This window comes from Lissotriton vulgaris, chromosome 1_1 (genome assembly GCF_964263255.1).
Source record: "Lissotriton vulgaris chromosome 1_1, aLisVul1.2, whole genome shotgun sequence".
Taxonomy (NCBI): domain Eukaryota; kingdom Metazoa; phylum Chordata; class Amphibia; order Caudata; family Salamandridae; genus Lissotriton; species Lissotriton vulgaris.
In genome coordinates this window covers 1,129,307,504-1,129,329,890 of record NC_141685.1, presented here as the reverse complement: position 1 = coordinate 1,129,329,890, position 22,387 = coordinate 1,129,307,504, and the positions used below count along the sequence as shown (strand labels likewise).

The 22,387-nt window shown below is 43.7% G+C and overlaps 1 protein-coding gene across 3 annotated transcripts in view; it reads right to left on the bottom strand.

Annotated features, from left to right (window-relative positions):
- Positions 1-5,695: 5,695 nt before the first annotated feature.
- LOC147748758 (formin-like protein 3) overlaps positions 5,696-22,387 on the bottom strand; it is a 374,701-nt gene continuing 358,009 nt past the window's right edge. For all 3 annotated transcript variants that reach the window (XM_086963760.1, XM_086963763.1, XM_086963765.1), the window contains one exon: positions 5,696-8,032. Coding sequence is in view for 1 of the 3 variants with exons in the window: in XM_086963763.1 (XP_086819889.1) it covers positions 7,968-8,032 (65 nt within the window). In the remaining 2 variants the exon portion in view is untranslated. The remainder of the gene's footprint in view (positions 8,033-22,387) is intronic.

Sequence of the window (22,387 nt, the reverse complement as noted above, 5' to 3'; positions counted from 1 at the left end):
GTGACTCATAATCAGGGTTGCCATAGGTATTTTAGCTAAAATTTTTGGGGTGTGGTGTTATCCATAAACCCTATTATTCCAATAGTGGCGGCAGCAAGAGTTACTTCTCATTCTGGAATTTATTGGGCCACTCATAATGAGGGTATTAAAGTATTCTAAAAACACACTTTTTGTTCTAAAACATTGACCATGGTATAGTTTTTGATTCAAGACTACCCAGTGTTTCAATGACAGCCAGCGATTCTTACGTTTGCCATAGGAACATTGCACCTCGTTCACAGGACACTGGGACAGCAGGCCTTTCCTGATGTGCAGGGTGGTCCAGCAGTCAGCTGTCAGTTAATAACAAAAGTACACATTAGGCCCCATAACCAAAATTATTGTGCCACCTGCAAACTCTTTGAAATGACCAACTGAGCAAATATGCCTTAAAGGAGATTTCATATTCTGCTGCTCTAATATGATAAGTCGTCAGAGCTGAATATCTAAAAGGAGCTTTTACATTACTGTTGGACATTCCCCCATCTCCCAAATGAAAAGGGTAATCACATACCTGCATGACAGGCTTTGAAAACTTCACAAAAGTTCAAGAGAAAAATTCAATCTTATGTTGTTCAAAATATTATGTGCGATACAAGCATTTTCTGGATATTATGTTATTCGAAACATCTATTTTCATATATATTTACGCATTACACGAGGAAATAACATTATGAAAATAACAAATCTGATATACTAAATAAAATAACTCAAACTATTAAAATTCAGATAATGCATACAAACCATAAAATGTATGGTGTAACCAGGGATAATATCCTAAACAAAAAGCTTCACATATCTGTATGCCATACATTAAATACCAGGGGCCTCATTGACAACTTTTTGGTGCAAGGCAGCGCTGCAAGGCTTGTTGCTGTGCTGCCCTGCATCAAAAGAAAAGGGCATGAATGTGCAGTATGTAGGAGATATGGTGCATTCCTGTACTCTTTCACTGCACTTGCACACAAATGGCTGCCTTGTGCCGATGCATGCACCCTTACACCATGATGCAGGGGTTTGTGCGTTGTAAGAATTAATATTTTTGTGTAGAAAGGTATACCTCCCTGCACAAAAACAATCAATGGAAGTGTTTTGCTCTTTCTATATGGCCTATTCTTGATGCCACCCTTGGGGAGGCATATGGTTTGGCACATTCTCAGATTTACGCTATGTTGTAAGCTTTGGAATGTGTCAAAACGGCCACCAAAACACCCAAGCCACCCTTCCCTGATACAGGCTGAGGCAACGCAGCAAGTTGCGCTGCCTTACAGCATATCTAAGAGGCCATTAAAAGCCAGGCAGGGTAGCATTGTGTGGCCTTGTAGATATTGGTTTGCACTCTGCGCCACTGGAGCATCAAAAAAAAATGACGCACCAGTGGCCCACATGGTTTGTAAATAAGCCCCCGATTCTTAGTTGACGTTTAACTCATGAACCCATGTTATGCAATACCTCAAAAACTCGGTACCAGTGATCTCTTACAGTAAAGCTGGAAAAAGATGCCGAAAATCCTAGTACCATGATTAGAAAGTGCCAAATGGATCAGCTCCCGTGGTAGTAGGTGATGACTGGGAAGTATTCATGATAGATACTGAAATTTACCACCACTTTTTTAAAACGTGCAACTATTTCAATAAATTTGGAGACTAGTTGTTAATTTTCTAAACTTGTCTGAAAGGTTGCAGGAGCGAGTTGTCAATGCTTACTTCAGAAGATAATAAAGAAATTAGAAATCAAAAACACTATGAATTATAATCACACAAACTCTCGGACTGCGTTATATTTTTTAACATGACCTGATTTAGAGGAGGGGATTTAGAATAAAAACCTCAAAATGCACCATAGTAGCTATGTGACTCATAGTATCCGTGCTGCCCAGTAAATATTTTCTGATGTATCAGCGCAGACAGTGTCTCTCTACACATACAAAGTGTCCTGCAACGTAAAATGTAAAGTTGACCATCCTAAACACCATACTTGTAAATGTGCAGAATTCTTTAAAAGTTTGTGAACCGCACAAGTTCAATGACTATCCTGTTTGATACATCTCATTCGGTTTTTTCATGCCTTTTAGAATTCCAAAACTTGATTTGAAAGCTTATTGAAAAAGGGGTCCAGTTACATATACTGCATGTGTTTAGGTCCATAGCCATCCATAGATGCAGTTGCCCATGTTTTAAGTTGCCTGGTGTGCAGTGCACAGATCCTTTTCAGCGCATTATAGGTGATGTACTTATGGCAGAATAATATTTGATGTGGAAAGACTAGTACACGGAAATATGTTTTACTAAAAGAAATGCTGCTCGTGGAGTGCTATCGTAAAGGGTTACTTTATGACAAATTACAACATTTAATTACTGAAAAGGCCCCACTCCCAATAAAAAAAAATTGGCATGCAGTCATCATTTGTGCATGAACTCATACAACACTCATTTATTAAAGCCAGAGTTACTGATATTGTCACTGCTTCTAGAAAAACCGTCTCCACTTTGAAATGAGATACATTCATTTTGTAGGATATCTGCTTCAGAGGCAAGTACGAGTTTTTTTAATGGAAGTCAAAAATAAGGTGACATAACTGTAAAAGCATCCTTGATGTCATGCTGGTGTGCTGTCCTTTGGTCGAGAAGTCTGCAATTCACCTACAGACATTTGCCTAAAAAATGTAAAGCGCCCGTGTACCTTCCGATCACGCTATATAAAGCTGCAAACATTAACTTGGGCGAGAGGGAGGAAGGGGCTCGGCTGGAGCTGGGAGTGTCGAGACCCAGGCACTTTGTCATGCCGAGCGCCCCTGGCAGTGACCCATTCACACCTGCTCCTCAGCCTCAGACAGACAAAAGACGCATTCACCTGCAGATCTACGGGGGGGGGCGGGGCACAGGATGGGGCACAGATGAAGTTCATTCTTTTGCAGGGACCGACGGCGAGAGCGTTCTTTAGTTTTCAGAACTGGGAGAAGTGGCATTTGAGCACGCTAACATGCTCACTTCGAAATCCATTGCAAAAATCGAAAGTAAGCCATTTTTAGGAAAATAAACACAAGTCTACACCTAGAAAATGCACACTGACACATATAAAATCTGTAACTATATTTTTAAAATGATACAATCTATACTCTTTAATTAAAAAAATGTTCTCTGAAAAATATGTACTGCTCTTGCAGTAACCCACGCACACAAGTCACTCTATGACATCGGACCAGAATGCCTCAACTCACGACTGTCCTTCTACACCCCCTCCCGCCAACTGCGTTCCTCCAACCAAGCCCTCGCCACTGTACCTCGCATCAACAAGACCACCATGGGAGGCAGATCCTTCTCATACCTGGCTGCTAAAACATGGAACTCACTCCCCGCTTACCTTCGCCTAACCCAGAACCACCTAGCATTCAGAAAGCAACTTAAAACGTGGATATTTGACAAGTAATCCTCCTCCCCTCTCTAAGCGCCTTGAGACCCTCTGGGTATGTAGTGCGCTATATAAATTCTCTGACTTGACTTGACTTGACTTGCTTTAGTCGTGTTATTTCCATGATTTGAATTGTATCTGTAAAATGTCTGGATATAAACGTTTTCCATTACGCACTGTAGGACTGGTTTCTAGATGTAGGTTTATAGCATGTCTTTGCTTTCTGATTCGGAAGATTAGCCCGTAGAAGCTGGAATATCAAACATTTTCGTTTTACTTTTTATATTTTCTAGCTTGTAGTTTAGCTTTTCAGATTTTGAACGACAAGCCTCAGAATGCAAAATATGAAATATTACACATGGAAAGCCTGCTAATGGATAACTTGATCGCTCATAATCCATATGCTTCTCACTCAAGAATACCAAAAAGACGCTATATTTGGTTAAATTAACCCATTTTATCTAGGAATGAGCAAGGATTGCCATCTCACACCATTAAACTCTCAATCAATCAATCAATAAATGCTTAGTTAAATTTAACAAAAAAAATCCGTAAAGCAATAAAATCACCAAAAATACAGGGGCAGATTTACAAGAAAGTGACACATCTGTACAGATGCGTCACTTTCCCGGCGCCACCCTGAGACACCCTTGCGCCACCATGGATGTGCCGTATTTACAATATGGCACACCATGGCGCAAGGATTGGCAAATGCATCAAAAATGCTGATGCAAGGGGCCAGTAAATCTGCCCTAATGTATTTGGTTACATTAAACTCTCAAATTATCCCATTCAAGGAAAGAGTAGGTCGGGGTCACTGTCTCCTATGTCTGAAACTAATGTTCATTAGAGGCGAAAGCCAGTATCTATGATAATTTTTTATTCACTCGCAGCACATTGGGGATACGAAACAAAACAAATCAGGAACAAAAAATATATATTTTACTGTTTGGCTCGGAGCTCCCACAAATTGTCTTACATTTAAAGTGTTATTAGGCTCTGAGGGCATTAAAACACTCATACATAAAAGGAGATTACACTAATTTAATAATCCAGCAGTCCCATGCTGATTTGAGCTCTTTCTACTATCTAAGTTGCAGTACTTTTCTCTTCTATCTCAAATTGTGTACTTGTGGAAATTATTCTAGCCACATGAATGTCTAACACAAACTCCTCCCTAATTGCAAGCTTACCTCTCCATGAAACTTTTGTAGCATGCACAAAATTTACTTTCCCAACTTTGTCCTAATCAGCAAAAGCCAGGACTTACATGTCAACCCCAGTCAAATCCTTACAGGACTCTTTTATGACCTTTTAAGCACCCACCATCCTGTCTCACTCTCCCCAGCCACCCCTCGGCTAACACAGTTGTTGATGACCGGTCAGCCATGGGCCCTATACTCTGTCACTATAAGCAACAGGAAAGTCCCCTCTTATCTTCTTGTGAGAGGATTGATTCTGCAAGGTTATTTGCAAAAAACAATCAGATCAGTGTATATCCTATTTATATCCTATTTCAGTGCAGTGCACATCATTCTTTAATTCTGCTACAGATCAAAAGGCAATTGTGAAGTATTTTGGGCTTAGAAATTGACCCTAATTGCTTTTAGCTATATTTATAATACCACAAACTATTTTTAGACACAAAAAGTCTAAATTAAAATAGCTTCATGCAAATAAAAAATACATTTTAATAAATAGAAAGGTTAATTTTCATGAAAATATTTGAATAATTACAGGACTGGGCAGCTTTCCCTTTGAAATGCCTGTCCCTTGTGCTGCTAGCATGAGATTCTGGTGAGCAAAGTGTGTTTAAAATGCAAAGTGTGTTTAAGACTGCAGTACCATCACTGGTCTATGGGGGTAGAGCTGAGCACAAATATAAACACACTTGATGTAACACAGGTCCCCACAATGCAATTTTTTTTTAAAGTTGTAAAAATTGACACAGATGTTCCTTAAGGCATTTTTTATCATTTAGAAGACATTGCCTTGTGGGGACTTGGGTTCAAGTCCCCATAAGGATAAGGACAGTCACAGTCACAGTCACAGAAACAGACACAGACACACAGACGCACACACTGCATCTGGCTCTCCATCTTCCACCAAATCAATATCTGCAGCAGACGTAGCTCTCAAACTGCCTGTCCTGAACCAATTTTTAAAAACTGCACTATGACCACATCAACAATGAGCACTCAGTACATGTTATATCAAAGAAATGAAATGAGTCTTAGGCGGAGGCCAGAGTTCCATAGATTTCTGATATTCAAGAATCTGTACAGTATCAGGAAGCGGCTTACAGTAGCCTCAGAATCAAAGGATTTACAAGTACAAAGGCATCAGTTCAATACATAACATGATCAAATAGAATAAATACAATATATCTGCCTGCAAATTGCATGGGGTAGAATGAGACAAGCTCAGGCACAAGTCGATCCCTTCCAAATTTCAGGCTGTAGTAATTCCTCAAAGAGACTCCTGGGGCATCCGGCGCCCACTACATAAGAAACAAAGCCCATGGCCCCCTACCCTACCATGCCTCCAGCCTGATAGATAAGAACTATTCGCCCCTCTGGATTCCTGTTCTTACTTCCCTATGTGAGGCAATTCTGCCGAGCATAGAAAGCATGTGGAATTCCTTATCTGCCCATGTACAGCTCTTCTTTGATAGTGTGAGGAATGAGCCCTGAACGCAAAGGCCAATGCTAGGTGTCATGACCACCAGAGCAGAGAGGTTGGGTAGTTGGGGCAATGATAGGGGAAGAACCACCCGTAAGTAAGATAGGAAGCACAATAAGCACTTTTTCATTCAGTTTAGTGTTAATATATACTCTTTGTTTTGTATTATATACCCCATGTATCTTGCTCCCAAGAACAGGTTTTTCGATATGAAAGTAACTTGGCAATGTGGTGACTACAGTAAGGCAGCATGGGAATGAGGCAAGGGTCTTTGGCACCAACTTCTGCCATGAGAGTGGGCAGGACTCAGCCTGTTATAATAAGTAGGCTAGGAGCCCACCCACGTAAAGCTTGGGGTTTTAGTCTTAACAAACAGTATCACATTTGGCACTTGAAAGTACCCCTGTCATGGACCCAGAGATGAAGAGAATGGAGAAGAGATGCAAATTCAAGAGACACCACCAAGGCAGTCATGTTAGGCATATATCCTTCTGAACCTAAAAGGAGGTACTCCCTGCGTCTGTCTTTTTCCAGAGTTCCCAGTCCCCAACACCGCACTCCCATCACATAAAACAATTGGTCCCAGGAACACAAGATACTATTTACAATATCTTCTCGGTGGCTGGGTCTACAGCTCTCCAACACTTACATTACATGTATAAAATCACTTACTTACACAAAATACATTTTAAAAAAAAAACCTTCAATGATGGTCTGAACACCATCCTTCTGTTTAAGGGCAATTAGTGTCCAGGTAAAGCATTCCTGAACCTTTGTGCAAAATTGTCATCTTTGGTCACAGCACAGAAAGTCCTATGGCAAAAGGAAAGATAGGCGTGGTAACCTTTCTCTACAAGAATAAAATTAAAAATGATAAAATGTGGGAAAATAAAAGTGGCAAGGATGAGCCTTGAAACAAAAGGCCCTTTGTGCTGCCAGGTATGGAACTTTGGCCCCAAGACCTGGTCCGCATCCACAGAGACCTGTAATGTAGTGGTGTCTGGCACGCTGGTGGCATACTACTGATGCTATCATGAGTTGTACACTCTCTGCCTAAGGTCAATTGCCCCAGCCCAAAAAAAACCTTTATTCCAGATGCTTTCCTGAGACCAGCTAGTAGATGGTGAAAAAACGCAAGCCTGTGAATCTGGAATAAGATCAGGTAAAACAAGTAGCTTGAAGTCTCCAAACAGTGGTAAGTGGTAAATAGTGAATTCCATAGTCTATCCACAGGTGGCAAGTAACTGCTAGCATTGGCAGAGGCATGTGATTATAGCAGCTAAAACCGACCCAACACAGGAAATTAGTGACTACAAATCCCAATTCAAAGGCACGTGGACTACTGCCAGCACACATCCCGTTCCCTTCCGGTGGCTCTGTTGGCGGGAGGGACAACTGTGCATGTTCAAATGGAAGCATCCTTCTGATTTCGCCTGGATTCAGAGAAATGTCAAGTCAGATTTGAAGTCATAAGTAAGAAGGTGAATTGCGATGCAGTCCGTTAAAGTACAATTCTCACTGGGCAGGGGCTGGTAGCACCGCTTCTTCCCAACTGCCGGGAGCGTCTACATATTAACAAATACTTACACGTTTACAGTTAAAAACAATAAAATACAGCATTCTTAAATAATAAGAGCAAGAGTTCAGTAACACTGGTTTTAAGGCACTTCTTGGGACGCTTGGCAGGAGGTCTCAGTTCCCTTTTTAAAGTTTGTCTCGTATGCAGTCGCGTCCACTCTGGAAGGTCCATAATACTGTGGGTTTGGGTGTGGGGTCATGGCAGTGTTCCCTAGAACAGGGCAACTGTTCACAGATAGGAGACCTTCCCTTCCCGGTCAGAGCCGCCTCCAGGCATTCCTGATCACCGCATCAGCTCGTCTGTATGGCTGGCTCCGAAGATCTGGAGAGAGAAATTGTTTGAATTAGAGAGACGCCGACTGAGTAGCAGCGGAGAAGCATTGGAGTAGCGCTGAAGCAGCTACAAGAATATCTCAAGCACGTACCAGTCTGATGTACAATAACTTCCTTGCATAAGACTCAACAATCACACCCGTCAATGGAAGGTAGGGTCTTCCTTTGAAATGGGTATCTAGAAGAGGAGGATCATAAATTCTGCTACAACTCAAGTTGTGGGCTAACAGCCTCACCCTAGACAAGCAGAAAATTCCTGCTGCAACATAAGTAACAATCATAGCATAGGTAAGCAGAGCCTGAACTCCTGAAACACAAGTATCAGCCTAGATTAGCTGAAGAATCTGAACTCAGAAACGCAACCAACAGCCTAGACAAGCCAAGCTATAACTTCCAGAAACAACTCCGCTACAATCACCATTCTTGAAAAGTCGGTGGAGTAATCTACTGAGGCAACTTGTACAAATAACACCAGCTCAGACAAGGCCGCGGTATGAACTCCAGAGACAACACATGTATCAATATAACCAGCATAGATAAGCAGTTGGTCTAAACTCTTGCAACATCACAACAGCGTACACCAAGCCCGGCTCTGAAGTTCTTGGTTAGGAGTACCAAGCACAAGTGTGTTGCACAAGTGCTCCAAATTCATATCAAGTATAACCACCAACCACATCATTTATGCACACCCCACCTGAAAGGAAACCGGGAAAGGGGGCAGGCCCACAACCGAAGAAAGAAAAGATGTATGCTTTATGAAATGGCGAGTGTGAGAAAGGGTCATTAATAAAGATGTACATCTTTGAGAATGTAATCAAAAGAAGGTAAAAAAGCCTCAAAAGTAATGAAGAAAGAAGAGGACTGTCATTTTGGAAAAAGGCAAGACACTAAACATTTGGAAAGTGCTGAGTCCAGCTGGGGAGATTGGAGAGTGTGTGAGCCATTTTAGAAGGCAGGGGTGGAAGGAGGAGGACCTGGAAGGTGTAAACAGCCCCAGTAGATTACTCAACGTGCTGTATCCTCGGTCATCAGGCTAGATCTAGCTCTCCGGCACGGTTGAGGGTGCTGACTATCTCAGCGCTAGAAGTAAGGCTATAGTGATGTAACTGGAACCACAAAGAGCCCATCCTGGTGTGAGTGTAGTGCAGCAATCAAAACTGGAACCTTTCTAACGTGGTCAATGACCATCCTTCAGACTGGGGAATTAGGCGAGATCGGCGAGGAATATACTAGTAGAAAGAGCACCCACCAGAAAGATCTTTACCAAATGTAAGGAACATTTTCTTCTGATGGATCGTTCTACCTTCAGATTCCTTACCATTCAAATAGATTCTGAAGCAGAACCTCCTTAGATGCCAGATCTGAAGGAATAGCCAAACAAGGAAATCGTGCAGCATGAAAAATGGCTGTCCCTTCTCATCTTTGGCAAAGGTGTGAAAGAAAGCCCAGGAAACTGTTCGACAGATCTCAGCCACAGGAACATTCCTGACCAAAGCTTTGCCGTGATGGAATGAGGTCAGATTCCCTCGGACGGTTCCTTCTTGGCAAGAGTGTAAAACGTCTTAATACACAACATTATCGATCTGCATAATGTCTTTTTCTTTTAGACTGCTTTGGCCTGCTTGCTGCCAGTGTACCCACAAAGAGCAGGTCGTCCGACCAGGTCTCCTTTGTATGGCCAATGTAGAAACTGTTCTCAATTCTGGGGTTGTCTTCTTCCTGGCGGTTTGAGTGAAGAGCAAAAAAAAGTGGGGAGGGTAACAGATCTCCCGTTGGGAAAGAAAGCTGCTTAGTTCACAGGACCAACTTGTCCGGAAAGAAACTTGTAAATGGCGGATGGGTGCTCAGTGCCTGCAGTTAACTTGTGTGGCTCTCTAAGGAAATGGCCAAAAGGAACTTGTTTTTCAATGCATACAACCTCAAGGGAAAGCTAAAGGGCTTAAATGGAACACCTATCAAAAAGGTTAATACAAGATTCAAATTCCATTGGGGCATGATAAATTAAGTAGGATGAAATACATTTGTCAGTCCCTGCAAAAACCTAATCATCAATTCAGGATATGCATAGGGATGTCTGGTTGGCAGAGAAAAGCCGACAGGGTTGATACATATATATATATATATCACGTGATAGGGCTCATCGCACAACCCTGCTGTGCCAAAAAGAGTGCAAATTTAAGGAGCTCAGTTGTCAAGGAAGAACAATAGTTACTTACCTGTGATCTGTGGTAATCTGTGGTTTTCCAGTATTGGTGTCTTTCATAGATTCACATGCCTGAATCATTCCCCGTCGTCGGAGTGGGAGTTCCATGGTACATAAAAAAGCAATAATATGTACATAATAACCAAAAAACCTTGGTAATGAACAACTAGGAAGTAAAGTAGCCCTAAGCTACAAGAGAAAAACTTCCACGCTCATGGCTATCATAGTCATTATGGATTAGTCCAAACTGCAGCCAATCAGGCGACAGCACCCACCAGAATGTTCTCCCCAGAGGCTCAGGCTCTCAGATTTTCTCGCAAAGGAGTGAACCAAAACTAGATAGCCTAAACCAGCCTCTGAGGGGAGTTGGGCGGGTTGCATATGAATCTATGAAAGACACCAATACTGGAGAACCAAAGATTACAGGTAAGTAACTATTGTTCTGCTCCAGAGTAGGTCAATAAGCGTCTAAAAGAGCATAGAGGAGGAGGGAGAACAGAGACTCGCCTTATTTAAAAAAAATTGCGGAGAACAGCTCGTCCCACTGATGTATCTGAATCACTCGAAGCCTCCAAACAGTAATGTTTGGTAAAAGTGTGCCTGCTGGACCAAGTTGCCGCTCTGCAGATCTGATGAAGAGGCACACCAGCAAAGAGAGCGGTAGATCAGGAAATCGCTCTCGTAGAATGTGCTTTCGGCCTGGTGTGTAAAGGTCCCGCCTGCTGATGACAGACTAATCGCAGTGGACATCCAATGAGCTATGGTCTGCTTGGATACAGTAACCTTGACGTAATCTACTGTATGCTACAAATAGCTGATCTGATTTCCGAATTGTTGCAGTTCGTTGAAGATAGAACTTGAGACATCTCTTGATGTCAAGGGAATGCAAGGCTCTTTCAGCAGATGTTTGAGGATGTGGAAAGAAAGTTTTAAAAATGATCGGTTCATTAAGGTGAAAATCCATAGGTACCTTAGGCATGAAGCTGAGATTAGTACGAAGTACCACTGAATTTGAGGTGAACTGTAGAAAAGGTGTCTTAACCGTGAATGCTTGCTTGTCGCTGACCCTCCTTGCTGATGTCAGTGCCAAAAGCAAAGATACCTTCCAAGAAAGGAACTTTAAATCCACTTTATGAATAGGTTCAAAGGGGTGCTGCATAAGGTGGACGTCGAATAGGGGGAAACATTCGAAATAACCCCTTGAAGAATTGTTGAATAACTCTAGTAGAGTAGAGAGAGAGTTGGAACCATCCTCTCGGAACCTTGAAATAGCTGCCAAGAAAACTTTCAACGTGGAATGAGATAAACCCGATTTTGCCAATTGAAGAAAGAATGATAAGAACTGGATGTAAATTGACAGACTGACAACAAGTGCAAAATCTCTTCCATTTGAGTTTGTATGTCTGAATTGTGACAAGGTGCTCGAGCTTTGCCCAAAACTTCTTGACTGTCTGCCGGAATATCTAGGTGTGAGAATTGAAGGTGTTGAGGAGCCAGGCTGCTAATCTCAAGTACATTGGGTCCGGATGACAGATCTGACCCTTCTGGATGGATAGAAGGTTCGGTATTGGTGGAAACTGAATGGGATCGTACTCCGAAAGGAGGAGAAGTTCGGTGAACAAGTATTGGCAAGGCCATCTGGGGGCAATGAGAATGAGGCGACAAAGCTGTTTCTTCATCTTGCGGAGGACTCTGGAAACCAACGGAATCGGAGGAAAGGCGTAGGCATATATCTGTGACCAGTTCATTGAAAGCGCATTCCCGCACGAGTCCTTGTGGGGAAGCCAGATTGCAAAGTGTGGGCATTTGCGGTTCTGGCTGGTTGCAAACCAGTCCAGATCGGGATGGCCCCACTCCTGGAAGACTCGATCCATTTGTGATTGGATATTGTAGATCTGCTGAGGGAATCCGCTAGGGAATTTAGGACCCCCGGAACATGGACAGCTGAAAGGTTGATCTTGTGAAGCACTGCCCAGTCCCAGGTCTCCTGGGCTTGTTGAGAGAGCAGGGCCGACTTCGTACTGCCCTGTTTGTTTAAGTAATGCATACTTGTAGTGTTGTCTGTCCGAATTAGTACTGAAGTCCCTTGGATGACAGTCCGAAAGGACTTCAAGGCCACGAAAATGTCTCGCAACTCTAGGAGGTTGATGTGCCACTTCCTTTGCTGTACATTCCACTCTCCGTTGACCGTCATTCCTTGAAGGTATGCCCCCCATCTTTCGAGGGAAGTGTCCGTGGTGATGGTGAAATTTGGTACTTCCGTCCGGAATGCACATCCTTCTTGCAAGTTCTTCATCCGAGTCCACCAGAGAAAGGCTTCTCGCATTCGAGGAGTTATGAGAATGACGTTGTCGAACGACCCGGAAACCTGCACCCATTGGAGATTGAGTTCTTCTCGCAAAGGCCTCTTTCGGAGTCGGCAGTTGGGTATCAGAGGGATGCAGGATGAAATCATCCCCAGGAAAGATTTGAATAGTTGAACTGAAACATACTCTTTTTCTTGCAACAGGCAAGCTAGCTTGCAGATCTTGTGTTGTCTCTCTCTTGAGACGAAAGCCTGAGTGAGTTGGGTGTCCAGCGTGGCACCCAAGAAGGTCTTCTTATGCGACGGAATCAGATGAGATTTGTCGAAGTTGATGGAGAGACCCATAGAGTGGAAAAGTGATAGACATCTTTAAACATCCACGCTTACCTTTGAAAAGGAATTCGCCTTGATAAGGCAGCCATCTAAGTACGGGAAGATTTGAATGCCTTCTAAGTGAAGGTGTGCAGCCACCGGAGCTAGAACTTTTGTGAACACACAGGGTGCTGACCGTAATCCAAAGGGAAGGACTCTGAACTGAAAATCCCTGCCAGCCACTCTGAACGGTAAGAATTTTCTGTATCTGGGGAGGATCGGCACATGAAAATAAGCGTCTTGAAGGTGGAGGGTGGCCATGTGATCCCCTGCCGAAAGAAGCTGAAGGATTACTTGACGTGTTAACATCCGGAAGGACAGCCTTTTCAGGTATGCTTTTGAGGGCGCGCAGGTCAAGGATAGGGCGCCATTCTCCCAACTTTTTCCGTATGAGGAAAAATCTCGAGGAAAAACCTGTTCCTCTTTGCAAATGAGGGACTTTTATATCGTTCCCTTCCGAATCATCAAATTTATTTGGGAAAACAGCTCCTTGAGATGAGCAGGAGGTGGGCCCTTGGGAGGAGAGTTTGGAGGAATCTTGATGAATTCCAAATTGTGGCCTCTGGCCTCTATATCCAGGACCCTCCTGTCTGTAATGATTGCGGACCAGTTCGAGTAGAATTGGGATAGTTTTCCTCCAACCTCTGACTGGGGGGGGGGAGGACAGAGATGTTGGCAGGAGGCATGTCGCATTGTTTCTTGGTGGAATCTCGTCCACAGTAGGAGGACTTTCTTCTTGATTGCGAGTAGGAGTTACCTCGCTGTCCGTAAGACTGTTGCTTGTACGGTTGGTTTTTCTGATTACCTTGAGAGGTTTGGTATGACCTCTGTTGATTGTAGCCCCCTCTATTGGAGAAGGATCCACGTCCTTTGGCACCACGAAAGGACGACTTACGAAACTGAAGGCTACCCAGTGATCTTGCCGTTTCTGGGTCCTTTTTTATAGCCTGAAGGCCCTCTGCGACATGAAGGCAAAAGAGAAACTCCCCATCAAATGGCATGGTTGATTATTTTAGCTTGGACTTCTTGGCAAAAGGATGTCGATTTCAGCCAACCATGCCTCCTTAGAACTGCTGCACCCGCTAGCTGCCTGAACCCTGTAGACGCCACATCCACTGCTGCGTGGAACATTTCCGCAGAAGTACATACTCCTTCTCGTAAGATTTTCCTTCCCTTGGATTTTGCAGGCTCTGGTAGCATTTCAACATAGGGGGAGATGTCTGACCACATCTGCTGGTCATATCTCCCTAATATTGCTAGAGAGTTTGCGGCACGGACAGTTGTTGCTGCCATAGTCATAGTGGAGACTTTCTTCCCAATGAAATCCAGCCGTCTGCCATCTCCGTCTGGTGGAGCAGTTATAGGCGAAGAGGGATTCCTGGCTAGTCTCTGAGCCGCTTGGGTGACGACCGAATCAGTTTTAGATTGTCCTATAAGGCATGCAGGTGAGTCTCCCCCGGTGCCTTATACTTTTTTGTCCAACTGGGGCAAGACTGCAGGAAGAGAATTAGGTGTTAAACCCAGATCTTTTGACTGGGTGTGAGTGTTTGATTGATTCAGATGCTCCGTCCATCACCACCCCCTTTTGTACCGCTTTTGGCCGCCATAAGTGTGGCAGGGTATGCTCAGACGTGAGTCCCATGCTCACTTTGCCACTGGATTCAAGCAAGCCGGGCTGAAGACGGCTGGAATGCTAGAAACCGGTCCTCGGAAGCTTGTTTCCGGTCCAGGGAAGACATGGCTTGGCAGTTCGGGCTGGACTGTTCCCATGAGGCACAGGGTCAGACTGATTTGCATATAATGATTCAGAAAAGGGGGTGGTGATGGACAGAGTATCTGAATTAAACAGAACACTCGTACCCAGTCAAAAGATCAGGGCTTGATCCATCACCGTTTTTTAGCTCACTGTACCATCCCAGCTCAGAACCTGGCTACATGCAAATTAGTCTGTCCCTGGCCCAGTGCATCATGGGAACAGGCCAGACCAAACTACCAAGCCAATTCTTTTACTGGAAAGGAAACAAGCTTCCGGGGACCGGTTTCTGGCATTACAGCTGTCTTCGGCCCGGCTTGCTTGCATCCTGATGGTGCAGTGAGCAAGGGACTCATGTCTGAGCATACCCTTCCACGCTTATGGTGGACAAAACGATTCCACGCTTATGTCCACCATAAGCGTGGAAGGGTATACTCAGATACAAAAATGAATTTCAGTGCTGTCAGGGATTGACCTCGAAATATAAAAGTGCTGGTATGCATTATCCCAGAGTAACTGTTCATTACTGAGCAGACTTTGGTATCTCCTGTTAGAAGTATTGCACCACTGTTAATAACTGCTCGTATTTTTCCCTTGAAATTAAAGAAGTCAATCTAGTCAATATCTGATCGTCTGAAAATAGGAGCTGGTTATGGTTCCAAAGAAGGCACATCAGTGGGGAGTTTTATTTTGAGCTTTTCGTGGGAGATGCAGATCTGGGTTTTGAAGATGGGCCTTAAGCTGTATGTTGTAGAGTGGTGTCTAAATATGCTTTGTAGAATGCGGCTTGGGTAGGCCTTCGTACATTGAGTTTGGCTAGAAATTCACAGATTGTTCAGGATACGACTTTGTAGAGAAAGGTCAGGACAATGATTTTCAAAGGAGGCATAAATGTGGCTCTGAGGACCCAAATATGATATTTAGCCCAGTGGAATTCCCAATGTCCCGCTGATTTAATGATTCTTGCCCAATGACTCCACCTACCTCATTCAAAAGTTTGAGGTAGGCCCTAACTCCAAAACATTGTGTTTAGGGGGGAGGGGGCAGTATTAAAAAGATTGAAGACCAATGAGCTAGTCGGAGAAAGTGGTAAGGGACGGATGGATTGACAATGCCTGCAGCTGGGGGATGTGACACACAAAAGTGATAGCACTGAGGAATTTGATCTTAGTATGATGAGGCTCAAAAGGAGCACACGTCGAGAACATCAGAACTAAATTTTGGTCCCACTGCAGCACAATAGAGGGGGAAGTGGGAAGCGTGTAAAACTCCTTGTAAGAAACACACCACAACAGATCAGAGTATAAAGAGCTAATCAAGCAGACCAAAAGAATGGTAAAAGAGCGGTCAAGTAACCTTTAACAGTGCTCACAGTAAAGCCTTGTCAGGCCAGAGACAGCATATACTAAACAAAATCAAACACTCTAGTATGCAGAGGGTCCACATGCCCTTCCTTTCACCAGGTGATGAACTTGGATCAAAGGCAAGTAAATAGATTCTATTAAAGGACAGCGAGCGCCCAAAATGATATGCACCACTTCAGAAGGCAGAACAAAATCTCTCAGCTGTTTCTTCTCAATCACCACACATGCAAGTATAGATTGTCAAAGCTCGGGTGTAACACCATATTGGGACAGCAGATTCTCCTGAAGAGTAAGTAGAAAGGGCAGGCAGATTCTGAGGGTCAGCAATTCTAAGTACCAGACCCACCTGGTACAGTCCAGGGCCACTATACTTAGTAAAGCTGGATGCCCCAATATTCTTTAGGACCCATGGGATTATTGAGAGAAGCAGAAATGCATATAGGCCAGATTCCCAAGGTGGAAGTTGACCCTCAGAGACCCTCGAGGAGGAACCCCTAGAGCGCAACGGGCAAAATGTTGAGTGTTTTTAGAGGTAGGGTAGATCTACCACAGGCACGCCCCACTGAGTGAAGATATCCTACAACACCTCTGTGTGCAGACCCCATTATCAATATGCAAGAGGATAACTGGCAAGCGTAATCGTTCTGATATTTAGGGACACCGCTCTGTGACTCACTGCCAAAGATGCAACTGTGCCACCACCTCAGGGTACGGAACTCCCATCCGCTGTGTTTGTTGCAGCACCACATGGCGGTCATATTGTTTGTGAATATCTTGATCTACCTGCCCTAGATGGAAGAGTGAAATGCTTTGAGGAGCTTCTTTACGGCCAAAATATGAAGAAAGAGGAGACTCTTGTGATCACTTTGGAGACTGCTCCTTCCATGTAAAAACAGGCGCTCTGCGCTCAAGAAGCTTTGACACAAAAACACAAAGCATAGGTAGCAGCTAGACCATTGTCATCCCAAGGATGACAACGCAGATATTTGTGACGTCTCTTCTAAAGTAAGGCAATGGGGCCTTTCATATAGGTCTACAAAGGGTAGAATCAGAAAGGTGACGGAGGGGTTGGCAGTCGGAATATCTCTGAATAAATAGCTCATTGATTTCAACAAATACCATGAAGCGCTGATGTGGGTTCGTTCTCTGGGGAAATCACCCTTCACTAGTGCACCCCAAGTATGCCCAGGAACCACTTAATATTAACAAATATTGTTAAATATGAACATAATCTGACTGGCATCCTACAGCAACAGTGTGAAATGGTGCAGGGCAACAGGTGTAAAACATGGGTGCGTGGCAAGAAACCGAAACAGTCATCACAATGGTACTCAAGTGCCAGCGTATATATTATAAGGATTATGCTACTTACCGGTATGCATCTGTTCTTGGCATAGAGGGCTGCAGAGTGGTACATTTATGAATAGATCGCCATCTGGTGTTGGGCTCGGATGATTGCATTTGTTTTTCTCTTGGAGAAGTTTTTGTAGTCAAGAGACCGATGACTCCTCCCTTGGGTGCTAGTGCGCATGGGCATCAGCTCCATCCTTAGATTGTTTTGCCATAGTAGAGTTAGATGGAGTTGTATGATAGAATACAGAAAGAGATGCCCATGTAAGTGTATCTAAATAAGATAGTGTTTAAACAGACACAGGTTTCCGGGGAGGCAGGGAGGGCATGTACCACTCTGCAGCCCTCTATGCCAAGAACAGATGCATACTGGTAAGTAGCATATTCCGTTCGAGGCATATGGGCTGCAGATGGTACATTTAAGAATAGATTATACAGCAGTTACCTCCCTAGCGGTGGTTACCAGTGTCTGTTGCAACAGTTTGAAATAAAGTTTTTAGTACAGCCTGGCCCACCCTTGCTTGTTGTGTTGCCTGCACATCAACACATTAGTGTTTTGTGAAGGTATGTGGTGTAGACCAAGTTGCTGCCTTGCATATGTCATCTAGGGGAATGTTTCCTAAGAATGCCATAGATGCCCCTAGTTTACGTGTAGAATGAGCTCTAGGAGGAACAATTAATGTTCTCTTTGCTTTCATGTAACATATTTGTATACATTTTACAATCCACCTAGCAATGCCTGCTTTAGATATAGGATTGCCTTTATGTGTTGGTGAAAACGCTACAAATAGTTGTTTAGTTTTCCTGAAAGTTTGTGTTCTTTCGATGTAATATAGTATTGCCCTTTTGACATCTAATGTATGTAGGGCCCTCTCTGCTACCGTCTGTGGTTTTGGAAAAAAGACTGGTAGTTCCACCGGCTGATTGATGTGGAATGCTGAAATCACTTTAGGCAAGAACTTTGGGTTTGTTCTAAGAACCACTTTATTCTGGTGTAACTGTAGAAATGGTTCTTGTATTGTGAATGCCTGTAATTCACTCACTCTCCTGAGGGAGGTAAGGGCTATAAGGAAAGCCACTTTCCATGTAAGAAATTGAATTTCACACCTGTGCATAGGTTCAAAAGGTGGTCCCATTAGTCTGGTGAGTACTATGTTGAGATTCCAGACTGGAGAAGTTAGCAGTCTTGGGGGAATGACTCTTTTGAGGCCTTCCATGAAAGCTTTAATTGCGGGTACTCTAAACAGGGATATGTGTTGCCTGTTTTGTAGGTACGCTGCTATAGCTGCAAGATGTACTCTAATCGAGGTGTAAGCAAGGTTACATTGTTGTAAGTGTAGTAAATAACAAATGATATTTTGTGTTGATGAGTCCAGAGGGTTGATGTTGTTACTATTACAGTATACAGCAAACCTTTTCCACTTTGCTGCATAGCATGCTCTGGTGGTGGGACGCCTTGCTTGCTTAATAATTTCCATACAGTTTGGAGGTAAATCTAACTATCCAAATTCTAGGACCTCAGGAGCCAGATCGCTAGGTTCAGTTGTTTGGGATTTGGGTGCATTATTTCTCCATGGTTCTGTGTAAGGTGCATGGGTAAGATTCTTAATTTTTGATGTGGCACCTGTGGGAGATGCAGGAGCGTGGTGAACCGCGGCTGTCTTGCCCATGTGGGTGCTATTAGAATCATGGTTATTGAATGTTGTTGCAGTTTTCTAACCACTAATGGAATTAGTGGGAGAGGGGGGAAAAGCGTATGCAAAATTGTTGGACCAATTTATCCATAATGCATTGCCCTGCGACAGGTGGTGTGGGTACCTGGATGCGAAGCTTTGGCATTTTGCGTTCTGATGAGTGGCAAAGAGATCTATCTCCGGTTGCCCCCATCTTTGGAAGAATGGTTGCAGTATCTGGTTGTGCAGTTCCCATTCGTGTATTTGTTCTGACTCCCTGCTTAAGATGTCTGCTATCTGATTTTGAACTCCTGGTAGGTGTTCTGCTAACAGATAGATGTTTTGAGGAATGGGCCATCTCCAAATTTCCTGCGCTAGTCTGGATAGTTGGGGAGAGTGAGTCCCCCCCTGTTTTTGAATATAATACATTGCTGTCATGTTGTCTGTTCTGATCAGGACTGCTTTGTTGAGAATTTGCATTTGAAAAGCTTTTAAAGCTAGAAACACTGCTAGTAGTTCTAGGTGATTGATGTGCAGCTTTCTTTGCTGTACACTCCATCTTCCTTGTACTGTATATTTGTCCATATGAACTCCCCATCCGGTGAGCGATGCATCCGCTGTTAGCACCACTTGTGGAATTGGCTCTAGGAACGACCGTCCTTTTGAAATGTTTGTTGTGTTCCACCACTTCAGAGAGCGATGTGTACGGTCGTCTACCAACACCAGATCTGTAATCTGACCTTGAGCCTGATTCCACTGTGTTGCTAGACATTCTTGCAGCGGGCGCATCTGTAGTCTGGCATATGGTATTAGCAGTATGGAAGAGGACATCATCCCCAATAACTGCATGAACACTCGAGCGGTTAGCGAGTGTTGTGGTTGAAATCTTTGAATCAATGTGAGCATTGTTTGAATCCTGACTGGATTGGGGTATACTTTGCCTTTTTCTGTATTTATAGTAGCCCCTAGATATTGTTGAACCTTGTTTGGTTGTAGGTGTGATTTTGTGTAGTTCACCGTAAACCCTAGCTGGTGCAGCAGCTGAATTGTCTTTTGTGTGTTTTTAAGACATTCCTTTTGTGACTTGGCCTTTATTAGCCAATCGTCCAATCCAAGTAAGGGAAGACATGTATTTGTTGTCTTCTTAGGTGTGCTGCAACCACTGCTAGGCATTTTGTGAACATCCTTGGTGCTGTTGTGACACCAAACGGAAGGACGTTGAACTGATAATGTTGTCCTTCTACAACAAACCTGAGATATTTTCTGTGGGCTTTGTGAATTGGGATATGGAAGTGAGCGTCTTTTAGATCCAGTGTAGAAAGAAAGTCCCCTTTCTTCAGTAAAGGAAGTACTTGTTGGAGCGTAACCATGTGGAAATGTTCCGAATTTATGTATGCATTGAGAGGTCTGAGGTCCAGTATTGGTCTTAGAGACCCGTCTTTTTTGGGGATTAGAAAGTATAGAGAGTATACTCCTGTTCCCTGTTGATGTTGTGGAACCTTCTCTATGGCATGCTTTTGTAGTAGTGATAGTACTACCTGTTTTAACAATGTCAGATGATCTTGACTCATTGGACGCTGTTTGGGGGGGATGTTTGGTGGGGTAGCTGTGAGTTCCAGGCAATAACCATGTTGGATCATTTGTCTCACCCACCTGTCTGATGTGATGTTTTCCCAGACAGGTAGGAACTGTGCTAGGCGTCCCCCGACCGGTGTTACATGGTCTGGGGGGAGCTGTATGAAGTCACTGTTTTGGGGTAGGAGAGTTGCGGTTGTTATTTCCGCGACCCCTACCCTTGTTGTTATTACCTCTGTAACTGCCTCTGGAATTACCTCTGGGTGATGTTGGGGTAAAAGAGGTAGATTGCTTGTTTGTGCCTGTATTCTTTGATCCGCCTCTATAGGTGGACCTACGAAAGGAACCCCTTTGAGCTGGCTGTTGTAATGTTCCCATTGACTTAGCCGTTTCTGTGTCTTTCTTCATCTTTTCTAACGCCTCATCTGTACTTGAGCCGAAAAGTGTTTTACCATTAAAAGGCTGGTTCAACAAGGAAGTTTGTACCTCTTGTTTGAACCCTGAGACTCTGAGCCATGCATGTCTTCTTAACATGATACTGGTGTTTATGGATCTTGCTGCAGTGTCTGCTGCGTCTAAGGCGCACTTAATGGAAGTGTTAGTTATTATCTTCCCTTTTTGTATGAGCTGATCTGCCCTTTTTTGATGTTCTTTAGGGAGATATGTAATGAGTTTTTCCAACTCATCATAATGAGCTCTATCATAACGTGCAAGTAGCGCTTGCGTATTAGCTATGCGCCACCTGTTTGCCGCTTGGGATGCCACTCTTTTGCCAGAGGCTTCTATTAACTTGGACTCCTTGTCAGGAGGAGGAGCTTCTCCTGTAGTTAGTGAATTTGCCCTCTTACGAGCGTTTGTGACCACTAGTGGGTCAAGAGGTATTTGTCCCTTAATAAATATTGAGTCCTTTGGGGCAGCCTTATATTTTTTATCAATTCTTGGGTTTAATACCCTATCTCTTACAGGGTCTTTAAATATATCTGATGTGTGATTGAGGAGACCCTTAAGCATTGGTAGGGTCCCTGAAGTCCTTTGTGCAGCAGGTAGTGTTTCTAAAAGGAAATCTTCTATTTGAGGTTCCGCATGTAAATCTACCTTCTGGTATTTTGCTGCCCTATTAATTAATTGTGCAAAACCCGTATTATCATCAGATGGTGAGGGTTTTGAGGGATACAGTTCAGGGTCATTCTCGTTATCTGACACTGCATTATAGTCTTGCCATGGGTCTGCGTCTTCTGGCCTCCCAGGTGTCACTTTCTACATCTGTTTGAGGTGTAGATGGGCGTGGTGTAGAAGGTGGAGGAAAAGCTGGCAGAGTGTGTGGAAGAGGAGAAGAGGGTGTGTCTCTAGGTTGTGGAGAAAGTGGAGGAGTTGTATTAGTCCCCATTGTTCTCTTCTTAGGGGGAGGAGCTTTGTCCTCCACCTGTTCATTTTTCCTCTTTTTAGGTAGTTTTGTCACCACCGTGCCAGTTTGTGGATCAATAAACAGAGTCTTTTGTTTTGGATCTGTTTGTTGCTCCTGTGTCGGTACCGAAGTCCTTGGTTCCGAAAGGTGTCTTTGTTTCTGACTCTCGGTGTTATGTGTTTTCGGCACCGAGAGTTTGCTCGAGTCCGATTTTTTCGCTGTCGAGGAAATCTTCGACGTCGAAACATGTTTCGGTTTCGACATGGAGTGTTTCGACTGCGAGCTCTCCTTGGTATGGAGCTTCGGTGTCGATGCCGACCGTTTCTCGGATCCGACTTTGTGGG